Source organism: Chiroxiphia lanceolata, chromosome 25 (genome assembly GCF_009829145.1).
Source record: "Chiroxiphia lanceolata isolate bChiLan1 chromosome 25, bChiLan1.pri, whole genome shotgun sequence".
NCBI classification, from domain to species: Eukaryota; Metazoa; Chordata; class Aves; order Passeriformes; family Pipridae; genus Chiroxiphia; species Chiroxiphia lanceolata.
In genome coordinates, this window is record NC_045661.1 from 2,779,966 (window position 1) to 2,805,578 (window position 25,613).

General features: G+C 53.1%; 1 protein-coding gene across 4 annotated transcripts in view; it reads right to left on the minus strand.

The window, feature by feature from the left end:
• PLXNA2 (plexin A2) overlaps window positions 1-25,613 on the minus strand; it is a 174,304-nt gene that overhangs the window by 59,895 nt on the left and 88,796 nt on the right. For all 4 annotated transcript variants that reach the window (XM_032710524.1, XM_032710522.1, XM_032710523.1 and 1 more), the window contains exons 5-9: window positions 14,517-14,617; window positions 9,495-9,618; window positions 8,414-8,567; window positions 7,130-7,226; window positions 2,884-2,998 (exon numbers count right to left, since the gene is read on the minus strand). In XM_032710524.1, coding sequence (XP_032566415.1) covers window positions 2,884-2,998; window positions 7,130-7,226; window positions 8,414-8,567; window positions 9,495-9,618; window positions 14,517-14,617 — 591 coding nt within the window. The remainder of the gene's footprint in view (window positions 1-2,883; window positions 2,999-7,129; window positions 7,227-8,413; window positions 8,568-9,494; window positions 9,619-14,516; window positions 14,618-25,613) is intronic.

Genomic DNA, 25,613 nt, shown 5'->3' on the forward strand with positions numbered 1-25,613 from the left:
ATGAAGCCTCAGGCTGAGAAAATAGCTGCTTATTTAATTATTAACTCCCAAAGAAGGAGAACTCAGTGGAGGTGGGTTCACCTCACATCAGAAACTTGCCTGGAGGATACCAGGAACAGCCAGCTCTGTCCTGGAAGACCCCTCTGTTGTAAAAGCTGCTCTGTGTTTATCTGCCAACGACCCCAAACAATGTTTTCCACATTTTCACTTCTCCAAATACAACAGCATGATGCAAAGCAGGGATCTGGCAGTCCAGGGGCATCTTTGTGTCTCACCAACACAGCCCTGGTTATCACTGATGGCTTCACAGGCCAGGACAAAGCACCAACCCACCTTCTGGGTTGTCCTCTGCATCCTGCACATGTGCCCCTGAGCTCTGCCCTTAGATCTGAGCCAACAATTCCTGTCCACAGGGCAGGTGGAGGGATGGAAAAACTCTCTAAGTCATATTTTCATGGAAATCAGGGCAAAAAAGCAGCATTTAGCTCAGTCAGCACAGCCAGAAGATCGCAAGGAGCAAGTGCACAGCTCATGAAGAGGGGCTTTCTTCCCCCCATCACCTCATGGAGTGGCTGTGGCTTTGAGCTCCTTTTCCTCCTTGGGACAGACAACTCCTGAGAGCATCAAAGGGAGCTTTTGCTACACATGGAATCCCACTGGGACACAGATTCTGACGGGCCAGGAGTAAAAGGGAATATTCAAGATATTTTTCTCTTAAATTAAATATAAAGGCACGAGCAGATTTCCAAGCCCGTGTGAACACGTGTGTGGCTCTTACATAAGGGGAGGCCCAGGGGACTGTAAGTAGGGCAGGGCTGAAGCACTGCCACGGTGATCACCAGCTCCAAACACCACTGGGAGGGGAGTGATGGCAAGCACAAACAACTTCCTAATACATCAGGCCACGACACAATGAGAACATTGTGATCTGGATTGGTTTAGGAGAGGAAACTCTCTCTGAGGCACTTATGTCTGTGTTGGCAGGAGGGAAATGCCCCTCATAAAGGCATTAGCACTGCACTGGGTGCAATCCATTGGCCTTCAATGAGTAAACAAATTTCTTTGGGTGGCTGGTTTAGCCTGGGTTCAGAGGTCTGGAGGAGTCCTGATGAACAGCCTGTATCGTTATCATCAGCCCTTATCAAAAGCCATCCCCAGGAAGGTGTTTGATATCACAAAACATCCCCTGGGAAGAAACAACCTTCTACAAGATGAAGACGACGGAGGAAGTTCTTTGGAGACACGACAGTCCTGTGATCCCAGCAGGAACTGGCAGACAGACCAGCTCCTCCACTCCCTTCCCTCAGGCAAGTCCTGTGTGCTCCCAGGAGAAAAACAGAGATAATGGGATTGTCCTACTTTACCAGAGACTTGTCAAACACTTCTGAGATCATGGGGGTGAAGACCTATAGAAAGGAGAACTACTGTAAAGCCTGGGAAGGCAGCGATGCTTTGAGTGTGAAGGAGAAAAACCCCCACATCACTCAAGAGGAGGAGAAGCAAAGGATTTTCTTTCTCTTGATATGTTGAAAGGAAGTCTCTTGACTTTGAACCGGATTGAGAAAGCTTTTGCTTTGTCCTCGGGGTGGATGCTTCTCCTTGGACATTCATTCCAATCCCTCGCTGGCAGCACTGCCTGCTCCCAGTCACGCTGCCCATGCCTTGGATCTTGCAGATTCCCACTGAGGTATTTACACAAGCAGTTCATAAATGTCTCTTGCCTTGTATCTCCTTGTCTCCTGGCAGCATTTTAACCAGGGACACCCAGGAGTTAAGTTTACTGTTGGTTTAGCAGCAACCTGGCAGCTTCGGTCACTTCCTTTTAACGACTCAGTGTTTACTCCACTGACTGATCCCTTCTCCTTTTCTCAGTCTCCATTACTCACTCATAAGGGTTTGTCTTGCTGCTGGCAAACCTTCCTCTCCTTTCTTTCCCTTATACTTGTAGATGTCCTCACTGCTGCTTTTCCCACTTTCCAAGACACTCGGGATTTTCAAAGCACCTTTTAAACCATTTTTCCCTTTCAGCTTTAGGACCTGCACTCACTTCAGGCACTACAAAGCTTCATGTAGGAACAGCAAGGGCAAAAACCAGGGCCCTATCACCATCAGGGGCTGTAGCTGCTCTGGACTTCATGAACATGGAGCAGGCAGCAGCCTGGGAATCAGACAGGACAGAGGTGCAGGAACCCCAGAGCAAGGGGTTAGTGGCAATGTTCAGTCAGGAATTTGTGCTAACAAACCCCTTTCCTTCCTGGATCCCTCTGCCCTGGGACACACAGAAGAGCTGGCAGAGCCATTAACAGGCTGTGCCTCTTCTGACTGTTAAAAGCATTTTTGGATTTGAGCCCCACACCTTTTATGAGCTGCTAAGAGAGATGGCTCCTGGTCCACAGCACTGGAACCCGAATCCATTCTCTTTTCCAAAATCTGGGGCTGTACACATTGGTAATTCCCTCCTTAATCAGTTTACAGTCAGGCTCCTGCCATAAATTCCAGACCTGCCAACACAACTCACTGAACAGTCCCAGCAAGACCTGCTGCTGGCCAGCAGGCAAAACAAACCCCTGCACACCAGCAGAGCTGCTGAAAGGTGCTGGCTTTTGAGGAGCCTTTGAGACCCCTGAAGGAAAAGCATCACAGTAATTATCATTATTAATGAACCTGGGCATTCCCACAGAGCAGAGGCAGGGTCAGCTTTGGTGTTCAGCTCAAGAACATCACTTCAGTGAGACTGACACTTGTTGCTCCTTTAAAGCTGCATCTGCACTTCTTGCTGCCAAAGAGACCCGTGGGAAGTCAAAAAACCTCACGTAAATATTTGTTGTGCTACTCGTGCCATAGAAAAGCAAAGAACAAAGGGATGAAACGCCAGTCTGGTACCTCAGAGATGTTGATCCTCCCCTCCTGGAAGGAGCACGTGGTGGGGTCGTGGGTGCAGAGGTTCCTGTACTTGCACCAGTGGCAGCGGAAGGCGCTGTTCACACAGGACAGGCACCTGGGGGGAGAAAGGAGAGCTCAGCACACAGGTTGTCCCCCCTGGGAGGTCTGCATGGTTACAGACAGGCCTTGCCAGAAACCCTGCACGGGGAAAACAGTCAGTTTCTTTGGGAGGACGTTTTGATGGACAAAAAAGTAACAAACAGGTCTTGGAAAACACACGCTCCAAAGCGTCCTTTAGGCAACCTCGCAGTTCACTCCGTAATAAAATGCCAGCTGGGATTTATTGCACATCGTTGGATTGGCATAAAATAAAGCACGACACTGCACAGACACACAGACACACCAGGCTTGGTTTTCAGTTTTTAGAAAGTGGAAAAAAACAAGGCAAGCCTGGCAAAAATGGGATCAGTTGCTTTACAAGTCAGGAATGCGTCAAGTCAACGGCAACACTTCTGCTTGGCCTTGGAGTGCAGAGAGTCCAGCAGGCCCTTTTGCTTCATGTCAGAAAAAAATTAACTGTTTATGAAATGTTTTTGAAAGAACACAGACCCTTTTCAGACCTTGGGGGCCCAGCTGCCAGCAAACTGCTGGGTGGGTTTTGTTCCCCACTAACTGCTGCCAGAGAGAGGCAGGATCTGTGACAGCTGCTAATATTCACAGCAGCCACCTCCTCCATCTCTGAGGCCACCCCTCTGTGCCACGTGGCAGCGTTTTGGTGACAGTCTGCTGGCAGAGCTGTGCCCATGGGATTCAGCTCTGTGTCGTAGCTTGTGGCTCCAGAGACTGTGGTGCCCGGGGCAGGGATGGGCTGGAGCAATCCCAGTGTCAGCACAGACAGAGGAGCATCACCAGGGAAGTGGGAGTGTGGCTTTAAGCAGGAAACTCTGGGAAAAGAGGAAACCAGGTCTCAGTGGCTCTTGCCAGCTGGGCACAGGGACAGGGGCAATGCCCCCTGTGCGCTGCTGCCACGAGAACGTGTTTTAATAACTCAATTGTGTTCTCCTTCTGATGCTTTCACAGTGACCTTAATAGCTAAGGAAGCTTATTCTAATCATGCACATGCAAATCTGGGGGAGAACATCAAGAGCTGCAAAGCTTATTTAATTACTCATTTGTCTGACCCATTTCTGTCCCCGTTGGATCTGCAGCATTTTGCCCACCTGCCCTCACCTGGTGTGGCCCTGGTGTCCAGCATTCCCAGCTGGGACTGGTGGGGCTCTCTGTTTTCCCTCTGAGGGAGGAGGATCTCTCTGACCACCCAGGCCAATGGCTTGGTTTGGCACCTCTCACTGTTCTGTGGTTTCTGTGGTTTCCTGGCTGCTGCTTTCAGCTCTGCCCAGCCCTGGCAGTGAGACAAGGGGCTCCCGAGCTCCCAGACCTACACCAGGTCACCACCTTTGCTTTTTCATCTTGGTCCAGCTTTCTCAACAACTTAAGTCTCTCTGTTGCTTCAGAAAGTGCATCTCTCCACCTCATCCAGTCCTTACCAAGAGACACATAACAGAGAAGGTTCCCTGACCCCCCTGCAGCTCCCTGAGGACACAGAATTCACACACCTGAGCCCTGAACCACCTCAGCCTATGGGTTCCCAACAGCTGGATCCAGCACAGGAGGGTTCACAGCACCAGTCTGCAAAAGCAGCACGTTCCTGTCCATCCCCAAACCCCTCCTGCCCCTAATCTTTCCCTAATGCCACCTCCCAGGGACACATCCTTCAGACACCAGAGCCGCAGAAGGGCTCAGCTGCTCCCCAGACACCTTCCCCATGGCAGTAAAGAGCCTCAGGATCAATAGATGTCTCCTCTCTGCTGGCTGAGCCCTGTATTCCTGCCTCCTTTTTGCAGGTTGTGATTCATCCCTGCCAGGCTGGCTCGTGCCCTTGTTGAACTCCCTGATAACAAGTCCGGTGTGATGTAAGTGCTGCAGAATTTACCACCCTGTGTAAGCACTTTATCTCCAAACACAAGCTGGGAGAAAGGCACGGCCACATGAAGCCAGATGACAGGCCAGGAAGGATGTATTGCCTCTCCTGATCCAAACCTCAGCTCCTCACTGAAAACAGGGGGCCCTGGAATGCTATTCCTCATGCAAATTCCAAACCAGGAGAATGCAGGAGAGCCTGGGGAGACTGCAAGTGCTGGCAGCAGAGGAGAGGCTGGTGCTGCACAGCCTGAGTGAGGGACAAGGACCTAAGGAGAGAGTTGTGCATGAGGGGTAGCAGGACAGTTGGCAGGAGTCATTGGGGTTATGGACAGAGACCACCACAGGCAGCACTGCAGGACTCACAGGGCTCCTGCCATCCCAGTGCCTCTGCTCTGTGCTGTGGCTCACAACAAAAGTAAAATCCCAAATGAATGCATGCCTAGAAAAACCACAGGCCAGCCAAGCCCAGCAGCACACAAACCCCCTTCCAAGTGCAGCAGAAAGGCCCTGTAGCTTGAGGCTTCAAATCCAGCACAGAAAGACTGGGAGTGACCCTGCACTGGCACTTGGTGACCCCAGCAGCACACCAGGCTCCAGGGCAGTGCTGGCACAGGAGCTGCTCCCAGCCCTGCCTTTCCCCATCCAGCTGCTGGTAGGTCCTGCCCACAGTCCTTTCAGGTGCTTTAGAGCTTGCTTTGTTTCCAGAGAGAAATCCATAAATGCTTCGGGTCTGTAAATGTGTTTTTAAGGCCAGACAGCTGCCTGCTGCCTTCCAGCAGCAGACGTGCCCAGGGGGGATGTATTTCCATGATCCTCAGCAGCACTGAGCCCTCCAGGGAGCAGCCCACTGGGCCTGATTCCTGCCTGGGCTGCAGCCCACCCCCCCTCTGCCTGTACCCACCTTCCCCTGCCTGCACCCACCTCCCCTCTGCCTGCACCCACACCCCCTCTGCCTGCACCCACCCCCCTCTGCCTGCACCCACCCCCCTCTGCCTGCACTCACCCTCCTGTGCCTTCACCCACCTTCCCCTGCCTGCACCCACCTCCCCTCTGCCTGCACCCACCCTCCCCTGCCTGCAGCCACCTTCCCTTATGCCTGCACCCACCTTCCCCTGCCTGCACCCACCTTCCTCTGCCTGCACCCACCTTCCCCTGCCTGCACCCACCTTCCCCTGCCTGCACCCACCTCCCCTCTGCCTGCACCCACCTTCCCCTGCCTGCACCCACCTTCCCTCTGCCTGCACCCACCTTCCCCTGCCTGCACCCACCTTCCCCTGCCTGCACCCACCTTCCCTTATGCCTGCACCCACCTTTCCCTGCCTGTACCCACCTCCCCTCTGCCTGCAGCCACCTTCCCCTATGCTGGTAGCCACCTTCCCCTGCCTGCACCCACCTTCCCTTATGCCTGCACCCACCTCCCCTCTGCCTGCACCCACCTTTCCCTGCCTGTACCCACCTCCCCTCTGCCTGCACCCACTTTCCCCTATACCTGCACCCACCTTTTCCTGCCTGAACCCACCTTCCCTCTTCCTGCACCCACCTACCCTCTGCCTGCACCCACCTTTCCCTGCCTGTACCCACCTCCCCTCTGCCTGCACCCACCTTCCCTTATGCCTGCAGCCACCTTCCCCTGCCTGCACCCACCTACCCTCTGCCTGCAGCCACCTCCAAATACCTGCAACCCACCTTTCCCTGCCTGCAATTCACCTCCTGCTGCCTGAAGCCCACCCTGCTGCCTTCAGCTCAGCTCCCAGTACCTGCAGCCCCCTCCCAGTAACTAGAGCTCGCCTCTTGCTGCCTGCAGCCCACCTCTCCTGCTGCCTGAAGCCCACCCTGTTGCCTGCAGCCAACCCCCCTGCCTGCATCCCACCTCCCACCGCCTGCAGCCCCCTCCCATTACCTGCAGCCCCCTTCCCCCTGCCGGCAGCCCCCCTCCCCGGCCCCTGTGCTCTGCCTTCCCCCGCTCCCTGCGAGGCTGCAGCCGAGTTCACAGTTGCGGGCTGGCGCAGCTTGGGGGCACCAGCAGGTTGAGGTTGTTCCAGGCTCGCTCCACCTGCGGCTCCCAAGGCTCAGAAAGCTCCACGAGGCACCCGGAGCTCGGAGCAGACACGGATTGCTGGCTCCCCTTGCACCCCGCGTGTCTGCTGGCTGGACCAAGCGGTGTGATAACACCCCCCCACAGCTGGTCCCGCAGCCCAGCACCCATTTCCCAGGGTTTTTGTCTCGTTTTTGGCTCTGCTGGGGCCGGGGAGGGAGCACTCACAGCTGGTGGGCGCTGCAGTTGTAGAACTTGAACTCGGTGCTGACGAACGTCCTCCCCGTCTCCTGCGACCTCAGCTGGAGCACGACCCCGAACCAGTCTGGGGAGGCAAAGCAGAGCCTGTCAGTCCTGCCAGCAGGAATGGGGGAAGCAACACCAGATGCAGGGGCACCCGCTGAGCCCCCTGCTGCTGGGGTACCAGGTGAACTCAGGCTGCTGCCATTCCCTGCTCCCCCAGCCATCAGGACCCTCACCCACGCCCCCCTTGGCTGGACCCTGCCCTCCAGCAGCCCAGGCTGCTGGGCTGGTTGTCTCCAGCAATGCCTCCCAACCAAAACAAAAATTCAGTGTATTCTGAGAAGCAGCCCAAGGCTAGAACCACAGAATCACAGAAGGGTTTGGGTTGGAAGGGAAAAATCATCTCATTCCAACCCCCTGCCATGGGCAGGGACACCTTCCACTAGACCAGGTCGCTCAAAACCCCATCCAGCCTGGCCCTGAACACTTCCAGGAAGTAGGATCCACATCTTTACTGAGCATCACCTCCTAGAACCATCTCCTAGAATAGGAGACACAGCTGGAAACAAGTGAAGCTCTTCAGGAGCCTCAGCACTGGGTTAATTAAGAGCAGATTGCTCTTCTGGAGTTGCTGTAGGCAAGTCTAACCTGGTCCTGCTACCCTGGGGCTCTGGGCCCCCAGTGTTCACCAACTCTCAGGCTCCATAAAATGCCTCAGAAATACAAAGGTATCAGCAGGGAAGCCCCGCTGGCACCTGGAAGGATGCCAAGGAGAAAATGAGTTTTAAGCAAGCAGCGTTTTGGTTACAGGAAGAGAAAACACGACAGCAGTGACATTAATGAAGAAACAACCCCAAGATCGGGACCAAAAAAAATTGAAGCTGCATCCACCTACCCGTGGGTGGTCAGCCAGGGCTCCTGCTTTCCAGATTCACCCAGTTTGGCATGGCTGAGAGCTCCTGCTCACTCGTGAGCCACCCTGGAGGGGACAGACAGCTCCTGTCCTGCCTTGGGAGCTGTCTGGCAGCGCAGGGAGGGTGGAAAGACAGGGTAATCATGTCCTGCTGCCTGCTCCCAGCCTATCCTTCCCTGTGTAGGATGCATTTCTAAAGGATGAAGCGTATTTAGCTCCCTGGGTTCAACAGCCTTTGACAGGAGCATGAATTTCTCCAGCAGCAGCCCCAAAGGCTCTGCTCCACCCAGAAAATCCTGCCAAACCCACTCGGCGCTGTCTGGTGGCACCCACATCACCAGGAGTCAGTGACTTACCCTGATCCACGGGGATGGCAGGAACATCTTTGGCTGGTGGTGACACACACACCACCTGGCTGCCCGAAACCTGCCCTTCCACCTCCGTCAGGTTCCCGAAGAGGCAGGTGACCCCGGCTGTCAGGTCTGGAGCATCACTCACCAGCAGGCTGAGCTGCAGCGGGGACAGGAGGGAACACAGCAGCCAGAAAATCAGTCAGCAGGCAAATCTGCCCAAATTTCCTTCGTCTTTCCAGTCCCTGCTGCTTTCCCATTCCGTGCAACCCCCTCAAATTACTCACCTGCCCACAGGAGGTGGCCAAGATGCCCTTTAATGAGGAGGAGGAGGTTCTTTATGGATAAAAACCCACCCTGCTGAGCCTTTGGGCACTGCAGGTCAGGAGTGGGGCAATGGCAGATTTTTGGCCCCTGGTTGCCCTGCAGAAGCATTGTCACCCCCCAATGCCTGTGTAGCTGTAGCAGCAGCAGTGTGTTCCCTCTCCTGCGTGAGAGCAGCAGTGACCATCCCAAAACCCCTCTGCTCAAACCACCTCCCTGCCCCATGGCATGACCAGGAGAGACCCCTCTGCCCTGTGGCCAGCAGGAATGAGCACATTCCCATTGATCCCATCACAGATGGGGACTGTGCCCATGGCAAAACAGTGCCTGGAGGCCTCCCAACAGCCCTTCACTATTTCCACACGGAGTGTCAGGAGGGCATCCCAGGAAGAGGAGGCAGCAAGGCCAGGACCCAGCTGCCACGGGGTGCTGGGGGGCTCCAGGAGCAACAGCTGGGATGCTTTGGAGAGCCAGGCCTGAGCACAGCTCACAGATGAGCTTTTTGGGAAACAAAGCCTTTTCTTTCACCAGCTAACAAAACCAGAGAAATGTGAGCTGAGGCCCGAGGGGAAGGGGAATTTGCTTCTGCCACCCCCTCTTGCCCGGCTCGGATGACCCCTTTGCTCCCTGGCCCCTCTGCGAGCCTGACTTCATGAGAAAACACTTGTGCCAAGGCTGGAGAACGGAGTGTTCACTGGGAGCCTGGAAAATGCTGGAAGTGGCTCTGGCAGTGGCTCTGGAAGCCCATTCCCCCCCTGCTTACCGGGAGGCTGTGCTCGGACACGGAGATGCTGCTGGGCTGCACCATGACACTCATGCACTGGCTGATGCTGCCTGCGAAGCGGAAGGGCTCGTGGGCTCGCTCACAGCTGTCCCTCGGGGAGCACCTGCCACACAGAGACACGTCAGAGCACGGAAAACACCCGGGCAAGGTGTCCTGCACCGGCACCCGGCGATGCTCCGCGCCGGCACCCGCTGTCGGGCACCGGGGTGGGGCCGAAAAATGTCCTGTGAGCAGGGGAAAGACAAACCACGAGGATCTCGTGAGCTGCCCCCAGTCCTGCCTGCACTGGGACACAACCCAGAGCTCTGAGTGCCGGGGGTGACAGTGGGTGTGGGGGGTGTGGGCTGAGCCAGGCACTCTGCAGCCCATAAACTCATCTGCACAGAAATCAAACCATAAAACAACAAGATGATGCCTCTATTCTGACTAAAACAAAACCACATAGTTCACTAATCATCTCCTCCTGGAGACACAGCCAGGAACGGGACTTTCCAGCTGCTGCCAGCAGTGCTTGGCTGGTTTTCATGCCTTAAGCTCCCAGCTCTATCCCATTCCCACCAGCAGGAATGCAAGCCCCAGAGCATGCCAAAGTGACTAGGACTGCTCCTAGCATGCTGTGTGCTCCAGGATGGCTCGTTATCCCTGTTTTTTTATTGCAGGTGTCCTTGGAGTAGAGTGACATTCAGTTGCTTCCAGCAGAGCACCCACCGGGAGACTAAGGAAGAAATTTCAAACCAGATATCTGAGACTGCAGCACTGTCATCCCTCCATGATTTCCTATTCTATGTCATTTGGGGGAAATCCTTTTCTTCCTGGGGCTGGAAGATGTATTTGTCTTTTGGTACTAATGGTGTCAATAAGCCATCAGCAAACTTTGTCCCTTTTCGCTCCCTGCTGATCCTGGACCTGCTTTCACAAAGGCCGGTGGGTCGAGCTGCTGTTCCCGTCCCACCAGCAAGTTCCCTCTGATAGTTTCTGGAGCAGTTCGTGGTACCTGAATTAACAAGGTCCTGCTGTCACACTGCTTGTTTCCCTGGCTCCCTGTGGAGCAGCTCCAGCTGTGCCAGACGCACAAACACGTCAGCAGAAACACGTCCTGCCCACGCAGAGGCTGCATTTTGCCATCACGCTCTGGCCACTGACAGAGGGGCAAAACCAGGCTCTGGAACAGCAGCACTGCTGACTGGTTTCCCAGAGAAGCTGTGGCTGCCCCACCCTGGGAAGTGTTCTAGGTCATGTTGGGTGGGGTTTGGAGCAACCTGGGCTAGTGGAAGGTGTCCCTGCCCATGGCAGAGGGTGGAATGAGATGAGCTTTAAGGTCCTTTCCACCCCAAACCATTGTGGGATTCTGTGATTCTATGAAACAGTGGGACCAGGATCCTTCTCACGAGGCTGTTTGCTTTAGATTAAGTGAAGTTTCCACTTTCCCTTTCCAAACCACCTGTGTGATCCCTGGCAAGTGGTGGTGCTGCTCTCCTCACCCTCTTGCTTTTAGTACCTTTTCTTTTGGAGCATAATGGAGCTAAATATGAATGCTGCCAAAGGAAGAATTATTGAGGTTTAAGTGAATCTGTAAGATAGCTTTAAAGTGAGCTCTTGACTGGAGCCTTTATCTCATTGACTTGCTGGAATGGCTCTTTTTTATCATACTATTTATGGCAGCAGCCCTAACAGAGATAAATAGGTCTGGAGACAATAACACACTTGCAGAGAGCAGCGTGTGGAAGCCTTGCAGGTTTGGGATCCCACTGGGCTGAAGAGACTCTTTAACAATCTCCTCAAGGCCTCTGATCGCTCCCAAAGAGCGCTCGCTGCTTGTAGAAGAGGAAGAGCAAAGGATCTGCTCTCCATGCAGAGGGTGAACTTGCATGGGAAGCAAACTCCTGGCAGGGAGGACACAGCAGAGGCTCTGGGCAGGAATGGGCTGCTCAGCCATCGCCTGCTGCCTCACAGACCCCAAGGTGAGAAGGGCTGTTTGGCAGAAGAATGAGAACCTTTCCCATCCTGCTGGTTTTTAGCACTTTCTCAAATGTCCTGCACCTAGAATTCCTCAAATCCCAGTGCTGCCCATGGCCTCATCAACCACTAGTTTTCGTGAGTTAATCTGCCTTGGGAATCTCCTGGTTCAGGTTCATGGTTAGAGCCTCCAGTGTGACCAGCTCTTGCTTCAGAGCTCCCTGATTTCACCCTCACCCACACCTCATCCATCAGCATCGCTACAACCACTATCCTGGAATTCCAGGTGTGCAAACACCCCCTGTGCCACAGAGCCTGAACCCTGACCGAGGCCTCCAAGAGACACCACCACCTACTGAGCACACAAGGAGAGCTCTGTGTAATATTGGACAATGAAACAGCCCAGGACAACCCAGATCCTTTCACTTTTCCTTTATTCCTTACTATTCCATTATTTCCTTCCTCTCTGGCTGGTGGTGGGGAAGGCAGGACTCACTGCCTGATGCCTCCTGGAATGGGGTGCTGGTCTGTCCATCCCTCTCATGTCCATCCATACTCAGGCATCCAACACATCATTTAAAATCCTGATTTTTTTTTTTTTTCAGGCTCCCAGATGCCTCAGAACCTGCGTGTCCACACTCTCAGCTAAACCTCTGGCAACTGCAAATGTGGATTCCAGGTGTCCAGAGAGGAGCTGCCACAGGGGCTGGCCTGCCCTGCTCCTCCTCAAAGACACCCTGACCTGCCTGAGTGCCTTGGTACCCCCCAGGACACAGACCCCAAACCCAAGAAGCAAAATCCCACAAGCAGTGGGGAGAACCTCTGGATTTCAATCCCCAACAGACACTCAGTGCTGGTGTTTACCAGCCCCACACTTGCTCAGGCCACCAGCCACTCTCTTGCTCTTCCAAGGATTAAATCATCTCCTCTTCTGCCCCTCATCCTTTTAACACACCCTCCTTTATCCACCTTTCAGAAACCACAGTGTGAGCATCACACCCTGACATGCCACCCCTTCCACCGAGCAGCTGTTCCGGCTGGAGGAACGTGTAAGAATTAGAGGGGAGAGATGACAAATTAAATACAAACACTCCAGCACTTGGGGCCTCCAAACAAACACGACAGAGGCTTCAGGAGCAGCGAGATAAACTCAATTATTTACAGCTTAAAACAGAAGCTAAGAAATGATCATCACTCCAAAGTGCAGATGCTTGAAGGGAAGAGTTGAGAAATACCATCGGGGAAGGAACCCTTGCTGGGAATAGGTTAATGTTGAAATGTCATGGCCAAAAGGGCAGAGGAAATGACACTTTTCTCTCCTCTTGACATTGAGGGTTTTCTCTCTGCAAAATGAAGATAACAACCTTTACCTGCTTCCCAGGTGGCTTATGAAGATTCAGTTCATTAGCATTAGGAAAGTGCTCGGTGATCCTTGCAGAGGAGCTGCTGCAGGAGGCTGAGGAGCAGCACCAAGCACACCCACCCACAGGTACTGAATGCAGCATCCCCTCCCCGTCCTGCACAGCTGTCCCAGCCTCTGGAATGGCACACAGGGCAGAGCCAAAGGGATGGGAATCCACAGGGGGTGGAAATCACTCCTTCTGACAAAGCAGCTGCGACAGCAAAGACTTTCAGACACAACTGCACGCACGGTGGTTCAGCTGTAGGGCTGGACAGGCCTGTCTGAAAAAGAACAAGCTAAAAAAGACCCCAAATGATGCCCAGGGTGCCTGTCTGAAAAAGAACAAGCTAAAAAACCCCAAGATGATGCCCAGGGTGCCTGTCTGAAAAAGAACAAGCTAAAAAAGACCCCAAATGATGCCCAGGGTGCCTGTCTGAAAAAGAACAAGCTAAAAAAGACCCCAAATGATGCCCAGGGTGCCTGTCTGAAAACGAACAAGCTAAAAAAGACCCCAAATGATGCTCAGGGTGCCCTGGGATGCTGCTGGTGGGATGCTCAGGGCTGTGCTGCTGCCCTCAGCCCCTGCCTGTGTGGAGCCAGAGGGATGCTCAGGGCCAGGGGCTGAGCTGGCTCTTCTGCACCTCCCCGAGCGTGGCAATGACCCAAAAGAGCTGTGAGGAGCTGGTTTGCACCCCGAGGCCCACGGGGTCCCAAATCCAGGCCGGATTTGCGGAGGAGCCTGGTGTTCCCTGCTCCCCTCCAGCACCTGCTCCTCAGGCACGTGGCCAAGCGCTGCTGTGCGGGTCCCTGAACTCTGCCTCCCCCCATTGCCACGCTTTCCATGCATTTAACGGGGCTGCTCTGCGAGCTGGCGCGGGGCCGGAGGGATTTCTATTCCTCTCCTCCGGCCTCCTCCAGGCTCATCCCTCCTCCCCCGCTCCGCCGCTGCCCGGTGGTCTCCCTTCCGCCTTAGGAAGTGATCCTTATTATGGAGAGAAAGGAAGGACACGGACACCTCCTGAATGCAGAGAGCGTTTCCTGGAGCTCCCCTGAAGAAATAAAACCCACCACCCTTAGCCCTCCGTGCCTGGTGATGCAGGTGGGGCACTGCCAGCCCCGAGCCCGCGCTCCCGGCTCCCACCGGGAAGGGCTGGAGCACAACGGACCCCCTGACCTTTCCTTGCAGCATTTAAATACCTCTGCCTGGTGCATTTAAAAGGGCTCAGTGCTCTGCTCTGATGCTGTAACCTCGCTGAAAGCAGAGTCCCACTCACATAATCAGAGTCCACCGCTGCCTTTAGGAATTCCCTGTTCCTTGGGATTCGCGGCTCGGGCGAGCAGGAGTGTGAAAAACACGAGGCCTCCATTCCCACCAGTTTAAATTCTGGTTTTCCATCGTGTCTACATCACCCTCTCCACGCAGTGAGTGACCCACTGCTCCCAAAACAGGAGCTTATTTTCCTTTACCTCTCCACAGGAGCTCAGGGAATTTCCAAGGCATTCGCGCTGCCAACGCAGGGAACGTCCAAAGAAGGGGAAAAACTGATTTAAGGAACTTCAACCTAATTCTTTTCGTGTGGGAGGTGCTTAGTAGGATTTGAAAGCTGCTTTTACCATCATGAAGTGGTCAAGGCTGGACTTACATGTGGTGGAGGGAGCACCAGCCACAGTGGGGGTCCCCCGAGCTCAGGCACTCCCCGCAGGTCGTGTACTGCTCACAGGACTCCACGGGCACCCGGGACACCTGCAAGGGAAGCAAACACAGGGCTCAGTGCTGCTCTCACTCCAGCAAAACCAGAGCAGCTCCAGGTCCTGCTCCGCCAGTTGGAGCCACGTAACACGACAGCAATTCACCGCCTTGAACGAATTTGTTCCAATATCCGAGAATAGGAAATACTGGAGAGCGAGACGTGAGGTCAGCCCGTCCCCTGGGGGGAATTGTGGGCACACAGAGCCCCAGCTGGGCTCCCACTCCTGGTGCCAGAACCCCCCGACCTCCCTGCCCAGACGTGCTCCCATGGCTGGAGCTGTTCTCCCTGATTTACAGTTTGCTATCTCACACTGCTGCAGGGAGGAAAGCTGGCGGGGAATACAATCCATGGGGATTTTGTCAGCTTGTTTAGTCTAGTTGGGTGTTTCACTGCTTGCTCCTCCTTGGCCACTCTGAGCCCTTCCAGCACCAGAGTGGACTTGGCCCCCCAGGCATGACCCACCAGGGGATTCCTGCTCTCCCAGGCAGAGATGCCAGAGAGGGAAGCCCAGGTGGAACAACCCCAAACCCTGCTGCAAACCCCTGCCTGCCCTTCAGGCAAGGTCCCTGCAGGATGCTGAGGTGTGGCACGGTCCAGACCTGTTTATCAGCACTGAAAACCCCAAAGGCTCCAAAATGACACCAAGCTTTAATCATAGGTCACTGCTTGACAACATGAAGACATTTTTAACCTTTTTAACCACTTTACCCTTTACAAGCCATTCCTTTGCCACCTCCAACGGGCACGGTAGGTTTGCATCCCTGTCCTGATTGCTGCAGGGGGATGCTCCTGCACTGGCCCATACATACAATATATGAAAGAAATTCTTTACTATGAGGGTGGGGGGGCACTGGCACAGGTTGCCCAGAGAGGTTATGGACACCCTAAAAGTGTTCAAAGGCAGATTAGACAAGGCTCGGAGCAACCTGGTCGGGGGGCGTGAAACGCGACAAGGCCAAAATTCCACCCCAAACCATCCCGAGATTCGAAGGTTCTATTTGCATTTCTCTTCCCAAACACTGCAAATAGTTATTGCCCAGCCCTGCAGCCTTGGCTGCTCTGCTCAGGGCCCTGGGAGTGATGCCTGCAACTGGCTGGAAATTAAAACAACTGTCGGCATCGCACTCGCTCTGTCCGTCAAAACAGCACCCGGCTCCCAGCAGCTGGGAGGGAAAGCAGTGACCAGCAGTGAAAGGAGCAGTGTCTCCCCAAACAACGGCCACTTTCAGGCCAAGTGCTGTTGACACAGTGAGAACCCAGTTCCTCTCTGAAGACGACACCAATAGGGCTGCTATTCTTCTTGTTTCCTCAGCCCCTACTCAACAGCTTTTCCTGAAACCAAAAAAAAAAGAAAAAAAATCACCCGTGGATGAGCCCCAGGGAGGGGTGGGTTGTTTTTTGTGGGTTTTTTTTGGCTGAGGTGGAGCCCATGGGGTGGGTGCAAGGCTTAGTTTTGGGGATGCTGAGAGCTGGGAATGAGGGGTGTGAGGGGTAGAGTCAGGTACACCAGGGATACTTTTGGTCCATCCTAGGTGGAAAGAGCTTTGGAAATGGAGAAGGTGATAGCATGGAGATGGAAAGGAAGGGCTTGGGTTGGAATCCTGGCTGCAGAAGGTGTTTGGGGTGTCCTCTCAGGGTCTGTGCCTTGACTGGTCACATGTGATGTATTTTACCTGCTTTGCTTTTTCCCTTAAGGAGCTCAAAGCACTTTATGGATGTTAGGCTGGGGTGGGAGCGAGCCCAATATCCCAGTGACAGGCACAACCCCCTGGGATGGCCCATCCAGGGCTCACTCCTGCATCCTGCCCAGTGCTGCCACCATGCCCACACCCTTCCCACCACCAGTGCTCACCCAGCATCTCCCAGTGCAGACATCACCCTGCTCCTGGGTGGAAAACTAGAAGGAAATGTGTTTTCCAAGCCAGACAAGCATCCCTTGGGAGCTGCCATGGCTCTCATCCTCTGTGAGAGACACCAGCCACCACAGGATGCATCCAGGAAGCTCACTGGGTTTCCCACCTGAAATCTCCCCAGCATGTGCTGGTGGGTTGGCTCTCACCCACCCTGGAGGTCAGGATAGCCCCCAAAATCCTCAGGCACTGCTGCCCCACCTCCTCTTACCCACAAAGTGAGGCTTGACAGGATCTGTCCCTGTGATTTATATGCAGCTCAGGGCTTGTTTCATGTTTGTGAGGAGCTGGATGCTCTCACAGGGCTCTATAAATAACAGAGGATTTGAATTAGATGAATAAGAGTTCATTAGAGATGATTTTATGTTACGCGTTCGGGTTCTTTTTCTGCTCAGAAGCTGCGGCTTCTGCACATGATAATTCTTTAAAAATGCCACAGGAATTGGGAACAATGCAAAGAGTTGCAGAGTTCCAGCCCAAATGGGACCATTTTATCCTTTCTTTGTAACGCTGGAAAAAGGCAAGGCAGGGAACTTCACCCATTCAACCTCTTTTGGGGACCAAAAGAGGGATGGGCTTGGTCCTACCACAGGGAAGCAGAGCCCTGAGGGTCCCTCTGGATCAGCAGTTCCATAGCCTTGGATATGCCCTGTGGTCTCTGGCTGGAGGAAGGTGTAAAACTTCAGAGAAGAATTTCTTTCTCTGATACTTAATCCTGCGTCTTTGGAATTCACCCTTCATAGAAATTATTGCCCCAATGTCCAAGTAAAAGTTTAAATGAATAAGTTTAGACAGATTATGATCAGAAGCACTGGAATATATCCATGCATGAAAAAAACCTGGGGGGTTTTGCAGTATTTGCTCAGCTCTCAGCACTAGCACATAATCAACCCCCTTACCAGCCATGATCCAAATATCAAAAATATTCCAACCCTCTACAGAGTATGTTTCATTTTAATGGAAAAACAAGAGAAATCCCTTTAAGAGTAGGACACATCCATATGTTATCCCACACCTCTCATGAACACAGAAGACTGAAAGCTGTATTTCCTTCAGAGACAGCACAGCACTAAAACACTGCTGCCCTTACTCTTCCTGATGGCAGGTTGGAAAGACTCTCTTGGCTTTAGGTATTTTTAAACTGTTCTCTGACAGCCTAATTGTCATTATGAGACCAAAGAATTTGCTCTGGGCTGGGCAGAGAAGACAAGGAACAGCAGTGCCTGCAGCTGGAAGGAAAAACAAGATGGATCAGGGTGGGGGACAGGGGACTCCCAAGTCCAACAACTTCCTGCCATTGCCCCTTCAGCCAACAAGGAGGGGAAAAATGAGAGCATGGAGGCAAAAGAGCAGCAAAATAGGAAGGAAATAGTAAGGAAAGGAGACAGAAAAGCACTGAAGGGGAAACCAGAAGGAAACATAAGGAAGACAGAGCAGAGGGATTTGCTGTTGCCCCTGGTACAGCAGCGGCTGTCGCTGCCACACACCGACATTCCCAGCGATGGGAGAAATCCTGCTTGGCTTCTAAGGAGGCATCCTGTGAGCCCCTGTCCCTGCACACACCCCCTCCTGCCTCCCACACCAGCAGCTCTGCTCCCCACCCAAGGGGAATGAGGGTCACAGGATCAGCCTTGGCTCGTTTTATGGCCACTAGCGGCTCAAGAGAGGGTTGAAATGTTTCCCTCAGCAACCAGATCCAGCAGAACCAATGGAGCCCAGAGCAGTTGGCTGCCCCTGGCAAGGCAGTGGAAAGGGCAGGGAGGGAGGACAGACCTTGCCTGTGAGCTGTGCAGGGTCAGCTCTGCAGGCCCCTGCCTTTCCAAAGGCAGGGAGGGGGAAAGGAGGGGTGCAGTCACCCTCAGCAATCCCAAATTCTGGCCACCACAGCACTCGTGGCATCTCCACGCCATCATCCCCACGCCAGCAGGCACCAGCACCTCTCAGCTCTGCAGACCCAACGTGACTCCCATCTGTCACAGCCTGGTTTATTTGGGAAGGATTTTGGACTTCAGTATTTAGTTTTTAAATGCAAATACTTCTCTTTGCTCACATGAGGGCAGATAGGCCAGAGGAACGCTCCTGACACTCTGAGCAAACATCTCAGAAGGTCCATCACCATGGCAGGAATGTATCCCCCACTTCTCTCTGTGCCAAAATGAACCTGCTTCTCAATAATTAGATGATAAAGTCTCATTACTCCTTTCCCTGACTGCCTGACCCGTAACATCAGCTAAAAAAAAAAAATAAATTAAAAAAAAAAAAATCAATACAGACTCTCCAAAACACATGAATTCCAGCTCAGCCAGCCCTCAGAGAAAACAAGTGCAAGAAACCAGTTCCAAATAAATAAATAAATACCTAAAATAAACAACTAAAGCAAAGTTTCCACAGCTTGTGCGTGCCACCAGCCCAGACCTCTGACCTCCCCGGCTGGAGACAGCCCCTGGGGTGTCCCACCACCACGGCACACTGCCCACAGACCCCTCAGGGGGCTGGAGTTCAAACAGAAAATCTATTTTTAATGACTTTGGGGAGTGGAGTAGAGATGCCAACTAGTTCAGTGTAATTAAAGCTATCTATCACTCAGCGAGCAGGAGCCCAAAGTTGATGAACTTTCCAATGAGGTTTTATTCTTCCCTTTATTCACGAGAAAACACTGGCTTTGTGCTGGTGCAGGAGACATGAAAAAGTGTGGGAAGGAGCAAGGAGGACACATCAGTTCCAGCCATTAATGTGTCAGGGTGACAGGGAAAACAGAGTCAAACTTTCTCAGGGGGCTGTAAAAAGTTTGACAGACTCCTCTTCTCCTCCCCGAGTCTCCGTGCAAAACTCCAAATGGAGAATCCTCCTGTGGCACATTTTTCAAGGAATTACCAGAGTGCAGGGATGGGAGAAAAAGAGCAAGACATGTGGGTCCAATCCACCCCACACTGTGTGAAAATTCCTACCTGGAAATGACTTCTTGGTTCAAGCAGAGCCCGTGGAGATCTCAGACACGCTGAGACTGATGCCAGCAAGGAGCACAGAAGAACCAGTGACAAGTGGGATGTGGGCAGGGCATCCATGGGGCAGCAGCCAGGACACAGGGGAAGGAGGAAAAGGGTGAGCTTTTAACCAAAAAGCATCAAAGACCATCCCCAAAGTGCTGTGAAGCCCCTGGAGGCAGGAATACCTGCTCCAGCCATCAGTCCCTGCCACAGAGGAAGGGACCCAGGCAAGGAGGGGGTGAGGGGGAGTTCTCCTGACAGGGGCAGCAGCTCCTGCAGGACCCAGCTCTCCTCTCCCACACTGCTCAGCAGAGAAGGATTAGCAGAGCTACCAACGGGCTGTCAGAACCAAATCAACGCCTGTAACTTTTGGCAGAGAGGCAGCTGAGTGGGAGAGGACACAGAGACAACGTTTCCATGGCTACAAGGGGATTATTTAATTACGGTGCTGCAGATGCATGTGGAGAAAGTCCCTTAAACTCTGATCCAAGCAACCTTTTCAACGAGTTGGGCTTTGCTGCTGTAAGAACCTCATTAGCATCTTAGGAGGACAAGCTGTGTTGGAGCACAGGGGACCAGATCACTTCCTTAGTGAGGGATCAGACCTTCTCCAAGCATTCCTGTCTCCTTGGCTCCCTGCTACCCTCCATGAACGGCGTCAGGCTCCTGAGGGAGGTGATGAAAGCAAGGGCAGCATGCTCTGGGAAGCAGGAAAGACTGAAAAAATAGCAAATGTCCCAAAGTAAGGCTTGATCAAGCTGTAAAATTGTCCTCAAGCCAGAGTTGCCTCCATCCAGCCAGCCCAGCAGCAGCAGGCAGGGCCTGGGCTCAGAGCAGACTCATGTTCTGGCACTCAGGCTCCTGCAGACAAACACCTTCCTGGGGTTTTACCAGGGCTCGAGTTAATCATCACATCAATACGAAACATCTGAGCAGGGTTTGCTGGAATAACAAAGTGCCAGGCAGAGATGTGCCATCCCCACTCCCAGGAGCAGCACAGTATCATGGAAACCTGGGGGAGGAGAGGCGGGTTTTCATCTCATCATGGGCTGCTCGTGACCGCCCATGGGATGCTCAATCTGTTCCATCTGGCAGCTCCTCCTCCACCCTCAGGTGATGATGATGCTCGAGGGTTGCAGAGTGGGAGGAGGTGGTACAGGGACAGGACACCCCCTGTCCAGATCACCACCCTCCCTGGGATGCCAGGTGTGTTGTGGTGCAGCCCTCCAGGCTGTGCCCAGCTTTTGGGATCCCACGCTGGCGTCCACGCGCCCACCCCGTGCTCAGACTGGCACGCCAGCGCCAGCTCTGCGTGACAGCCACCACTCCAAAGTGTTTTGGCAGCCTCAGCTCTCCCTCCTGCTTCTCATGGACCATCTGCATGTGGGAAGTGAAGGGCCAGGGATTCACGGCCTCCTCTATCAGCTGCACGTGTCCGCTGCCTCCAGAGCTGGGAAAACCTTGTGCACGTACAAAAGTGGGAAGCCATTCTTTAATCTCCAGTGTTGGAACAAAACCACTGGCTGAGGTATTTACTCAGGCTTCTGGAATTGGAAAATACAGCAAAATTTATGGATTATTGTTAGGTCAAACCTGGCCACAGAGGTGCAGCCACATGCTGGTTCCTCCCTGGCTCCTTTGTGCTGCTCCTGCCCCACACTGTGCTTGTGGGAGCCTGGTATCCCCTCACATGGATGGCCATTGAGGAGAACAGGATCCTCACCATAAAATCTATCTCATTTGAGACCCTAAACCACTTTGTTCTCCCGCAGAACTGATCCCTTGACAAGAAAAGGGGGTGATGAGATAAATGTTTAGATGTGGCAATAACGAGGAATGAGATGCTAAAGGTCTTCACCACAAGAACAGGGTTATGCTGCGATACATCCACGTGTTTCCTCCCCTGGAAAACCACCACACCCCAGGGGAGCTGCAAATTTGTTCTTGGCTGCAAAGAAATGTTCAAGTGAGTTTCTGGAAATCAAGGTCTGTCCACTCAGCAGCTCCATCCAGGCAGGAGATCCTCCTCCTCCTCCTCCTCCTCCTCCTCTTCCTCCTCAGCTCTGTGCGCTGCTGGCACCAGCCAGGGTGACACAACTTCTCTGCTCCTCTGGGCTTGCTCTGGATTTCAGGATGATGTGCCCAGAGCAGCCACATGGCACATCCAAGTGTCCCTGCCAGGGGATGTCACTGCTGCCACCAGAAGTGGCTTCTTGAAGTGCTGGCACCATCTTCTGATGCTGCTGGGCGAGACCACCCTGCCACGGCCACCCAGCCGATGAGCACTGCCCTTTGCAGCACTGATTAGCCCAGGCCTCAGGGGAACTAATTAATCAGGATAAAAGGGGGGGCAGCTTTCCAAAATTTCCAGGCTCAGGTGGGGATCAATCCAACACAGCAAACTTTCATCTCACATCAGTTCATGGCCTCTGCGTTCGGTGCTTTGCCTCGCTGCCATGGAACTCCTGGCGCGCTCCCTGCAGCCGCTGAAAACTTTCAACAGAAGCTCAGAAAACTAATTAAGGTGAATAATTATAAAGTGCGTGCTTCTTCCCCTCTCTGTTTTGCGAGAAAAGTGGGCAAAAATAGAACTCGGGATAATCCCGGAGTTACAACCGGCGTAATTAGGTGTTGGGCGCACTCTCACAATCGGGCTGTGCTTATTAAAATTACTGTTTTAGTGGGAACATTTTGCCAGAGAGTCATTAACGGCACAATGCTTCGATTCCCCGCGACTCTAATTAGACTTGGACGCCTCCGGTGCAGGGATGCCCGGCTGCACTGCCCGCTCAGCACTGCAGGTGAGGCACTGGGGGCACCACAAGTCCTCTGAGGAGAGGCTGAGGGAGCTGGGGCTGTTCAGCCTGGAGAAGAGGAGGCTCAGGGGAGACCTCCTCACTCTCTGCAACTCCCTGACAGGAGGGGGGAGCCGGGGGGGGGTTGGTCTCTTTTCCCAGGCAACCATCAGCAAGACAAGAGGGCTCGGGCTTCAGCTGTGCCAGGGGAGGTTTAGGTTGGAGATTAGAAAGAATTTCTTTGCAGAGAGGGTGCTCAGCCATTGGAATGGGCTGCCCAGGGAAGTGGTGGATTCTCCATCCCTGGAGGTTTTTAAGCTGAGACTGGATGTGGCATCAGTGCCATGGGCTGGGAACCACAGCGGGGTTGGATCAAGGGTTGCACTTGATGATCTTGGAGGTCCCTTCCAACCCAGCTGATTCTATGATTCTATGATTCTATGACCCTGACAAGGCTCCCAGGGTGCTTCCCAGCTCCAGGGTGCAGGGATTTGGATGGGAGAGCGAGGGCAGGGACAGAGCCCCCAGCATCAGGCAGTGGGCAGAGGTTACTTCGTGACTCAGAATGCTTTGATCACAGCTCTGACTCGCTGGATAGCAAAGCAGGGGCATCAGGCTCTGCTCTTTCCTCCTTGGAATAAAGAAATCCCTTTATTTCTCCTGTGCAATGCTCTGCTTTGGGCAGAAAAGGGCCAGGTCTGTGATAAGTCTGTCCCTGGACCACACAAGCCTGGACAGTAAATGGCCACGTGGTCCACGGGGCTGAGGCTGGTACAGGCAGGAGATGCCCAGCTGGGAATATCTGCAACGTGAGCTACAGCACAGATGTTCTGGGGGTTGATGTTTCCATGCACATCCCTGTGCCCTCAGCAACATCTCCCTGGTTTTGGTGCTGAGGAGCACACAGGACGAGATAACAACTGGAAGTGGAGAACAACTGGAAGAACTGGCACAGGTTGCCCAGAGAAGCTGTGGCTGCACCATCCCTGGAAGTGCTCAAGGCCAGGTTGGATGGGGCTAGGAGCAACCTGGGCTAGTGGAAGGTGTCCCTGCCCATAGCAGGGGGTGGAATGACTTTAAGGTCCCTTCCAACTCAAACCACTCTGTGATTCTACGACACCTTGAAGGTGGGGACACTTTGGAAGGAATGAAAGCAGCCATGTGGAGACACCCTGAGCATCCACAAACAACATCCCCACTCCAAGCAGCTTCCCAGACCGGTTTGGGAGTGATGGAGGCTTCAAAGCAGGTGTGTGCCTGTGTCAGAGAAGGGAGCTCCATGCTCTCAAGCACAGACATCCAGCTCTGTTACGAAAGACCTAAATCTCCGTGGTGTGTATCACAGGAAAGCTCAGTGCCTGCTGCTTGCAATTGCCTTCAGCCGTCTGTTTTTCCTCTCTCCCCATAAAAACCACATGCCAGACAGCAGAGGCCCCTTCCCCCCCAAGCTGCTAGCCTAGAACTCATGAATTCACTTAACTTGTTAAAAGGGATTGTGGCAGGCTAAGATAAAACAGAGGAGTTTAAAATGACAAACAGACTCCTAAATGGGACTAGAGTCTTAATGAAAACATTAATGAATGAATGAGGCAACCAAATATTACCCATTAATATTAGACAGATAGATTAGATCCCTAGGCACTGCACTTAAAACCGACATGAAATTACTTCAATTACTCTGCATTGATAAATAACAAGGCCATATTTACTGTTAAAACACATTTCCTCCACCCTCCCCCATGCCTGTTTGGCTGCTGCTTCCCAAGAGGGAGAGGAGACCACTGAGAGGCTGGAAAATGCACCAGGCTGGAAGCTTCCACCTCTCCCCTCCTGTCCACAGGAGACCTGGGCTAGCCAGCACCCACCCCAGGTAGTCCAGGGCACCTGCCACAGAGGACCAGTCCCATCAGTCTCAATTATAACCATCAGCACTGCTATTTCAACCCTGGCATCGCTGTGCAAGAGCCAAAGCAATCACTGATGATCCACTTAAAACCTGATGCTCACAGCATCCTTCCCTCTCAGAAATTCACTCTACTTCCCCTTGCTGGTGGGTACAGCTGCTCAGCATCCTCCTTTCCACGCTGGGAAACTGAGATTAACCTGATCAGAGGCCTCTTCTAATGAAGAGATCATAGGTGGATAATTCCTGGGTGTTTGGTGGCATTTACATGCTAATGATGAAAGGCGCTCTGGTAAAGGTAATGTCAACACCAGTCCCTTGTCCTCCAATCTCAGCCTCCAGCCCAACCATCTGCTCGTTCTCAGGGTTCAGAAAAGCCCTGGAGAACAGGGGAAAAGCTGCAAAACATCCTTTCCAGCTCTGCTGCCTCGGCCTGTGAAGCCCCGTGCCCGGATGAAGTCTCCAGGATGACTCGGCTGCTTCCCGGAGGATGCCGTGCTCAGAGCTGGATGCCCTGCTGCTGGGATAAACAGAGCACAACTGTAAGCACACCGGGGCTGGGGTGTCAAACCACTGATGCTTTGCTGCTACAGGATCTTAAATATCTGCAAAAAAACCTCACTCAGCCTCATCACATATCAGTAAACAAGAAAGACATAAAATATCTCATTTCGGAGATCCAGGAGGAGCAGCCTGGAGCCAGAGCAGTGTAATGAGCCAGAGAGCCTGAGCCCAAAGCCCAGGTCCTTGCTGCAGTCAGGAGATACAACATCTCATGTTTTCTTAGGGAAAAGAGAGGAATAGCCCCCAGCTTCCCCTCAGCTGGGATGCAATCCCTTAGGGAAAGGCTGAACAGGGCTCCTGGTCACTCCAGCTAAAAAGCTGCTGCATGGAGGGTTCATTTAGTGTGGGAACAGGGGGCAGGAGGGCTGAGGGGGCTGTGTGTACCATGAAGATATAAATTACCTTCCCAGGAAGGCAACAAAACCCAGTCTTGGTGCTTTCCCACCCTGAAACAAGGGGAAAAGCGGGGAAGTGAAGAGGGAGGAATGCACGGAGCTCTTCCCACAGCTCGGGGGATGGATGACCTTTGCAATACTATACCTGTATAAATCTTATTTAATGAAATAATAAAAAAAAAAAAAAAAAGAAGAAAGAATAGATGAAGGTTAAATCATTCCCTGCAGCAGATTTACACTGAAAACAAAGTCTGTTCAGACAGCGGTTGGTTTACACAACAGGCCTTTAACATTCCTTTCTTAACTACTGGGGTGACTCCTGACCAGCTCTAACCACAGGATGAGTGATTGGAAACCTCGAAGCCAAAGGCAACTTGCCAAGACAGAGGCAGAGGAAACAGCTCTAGTCTGGGGTTTACTTTAAACACACAATTA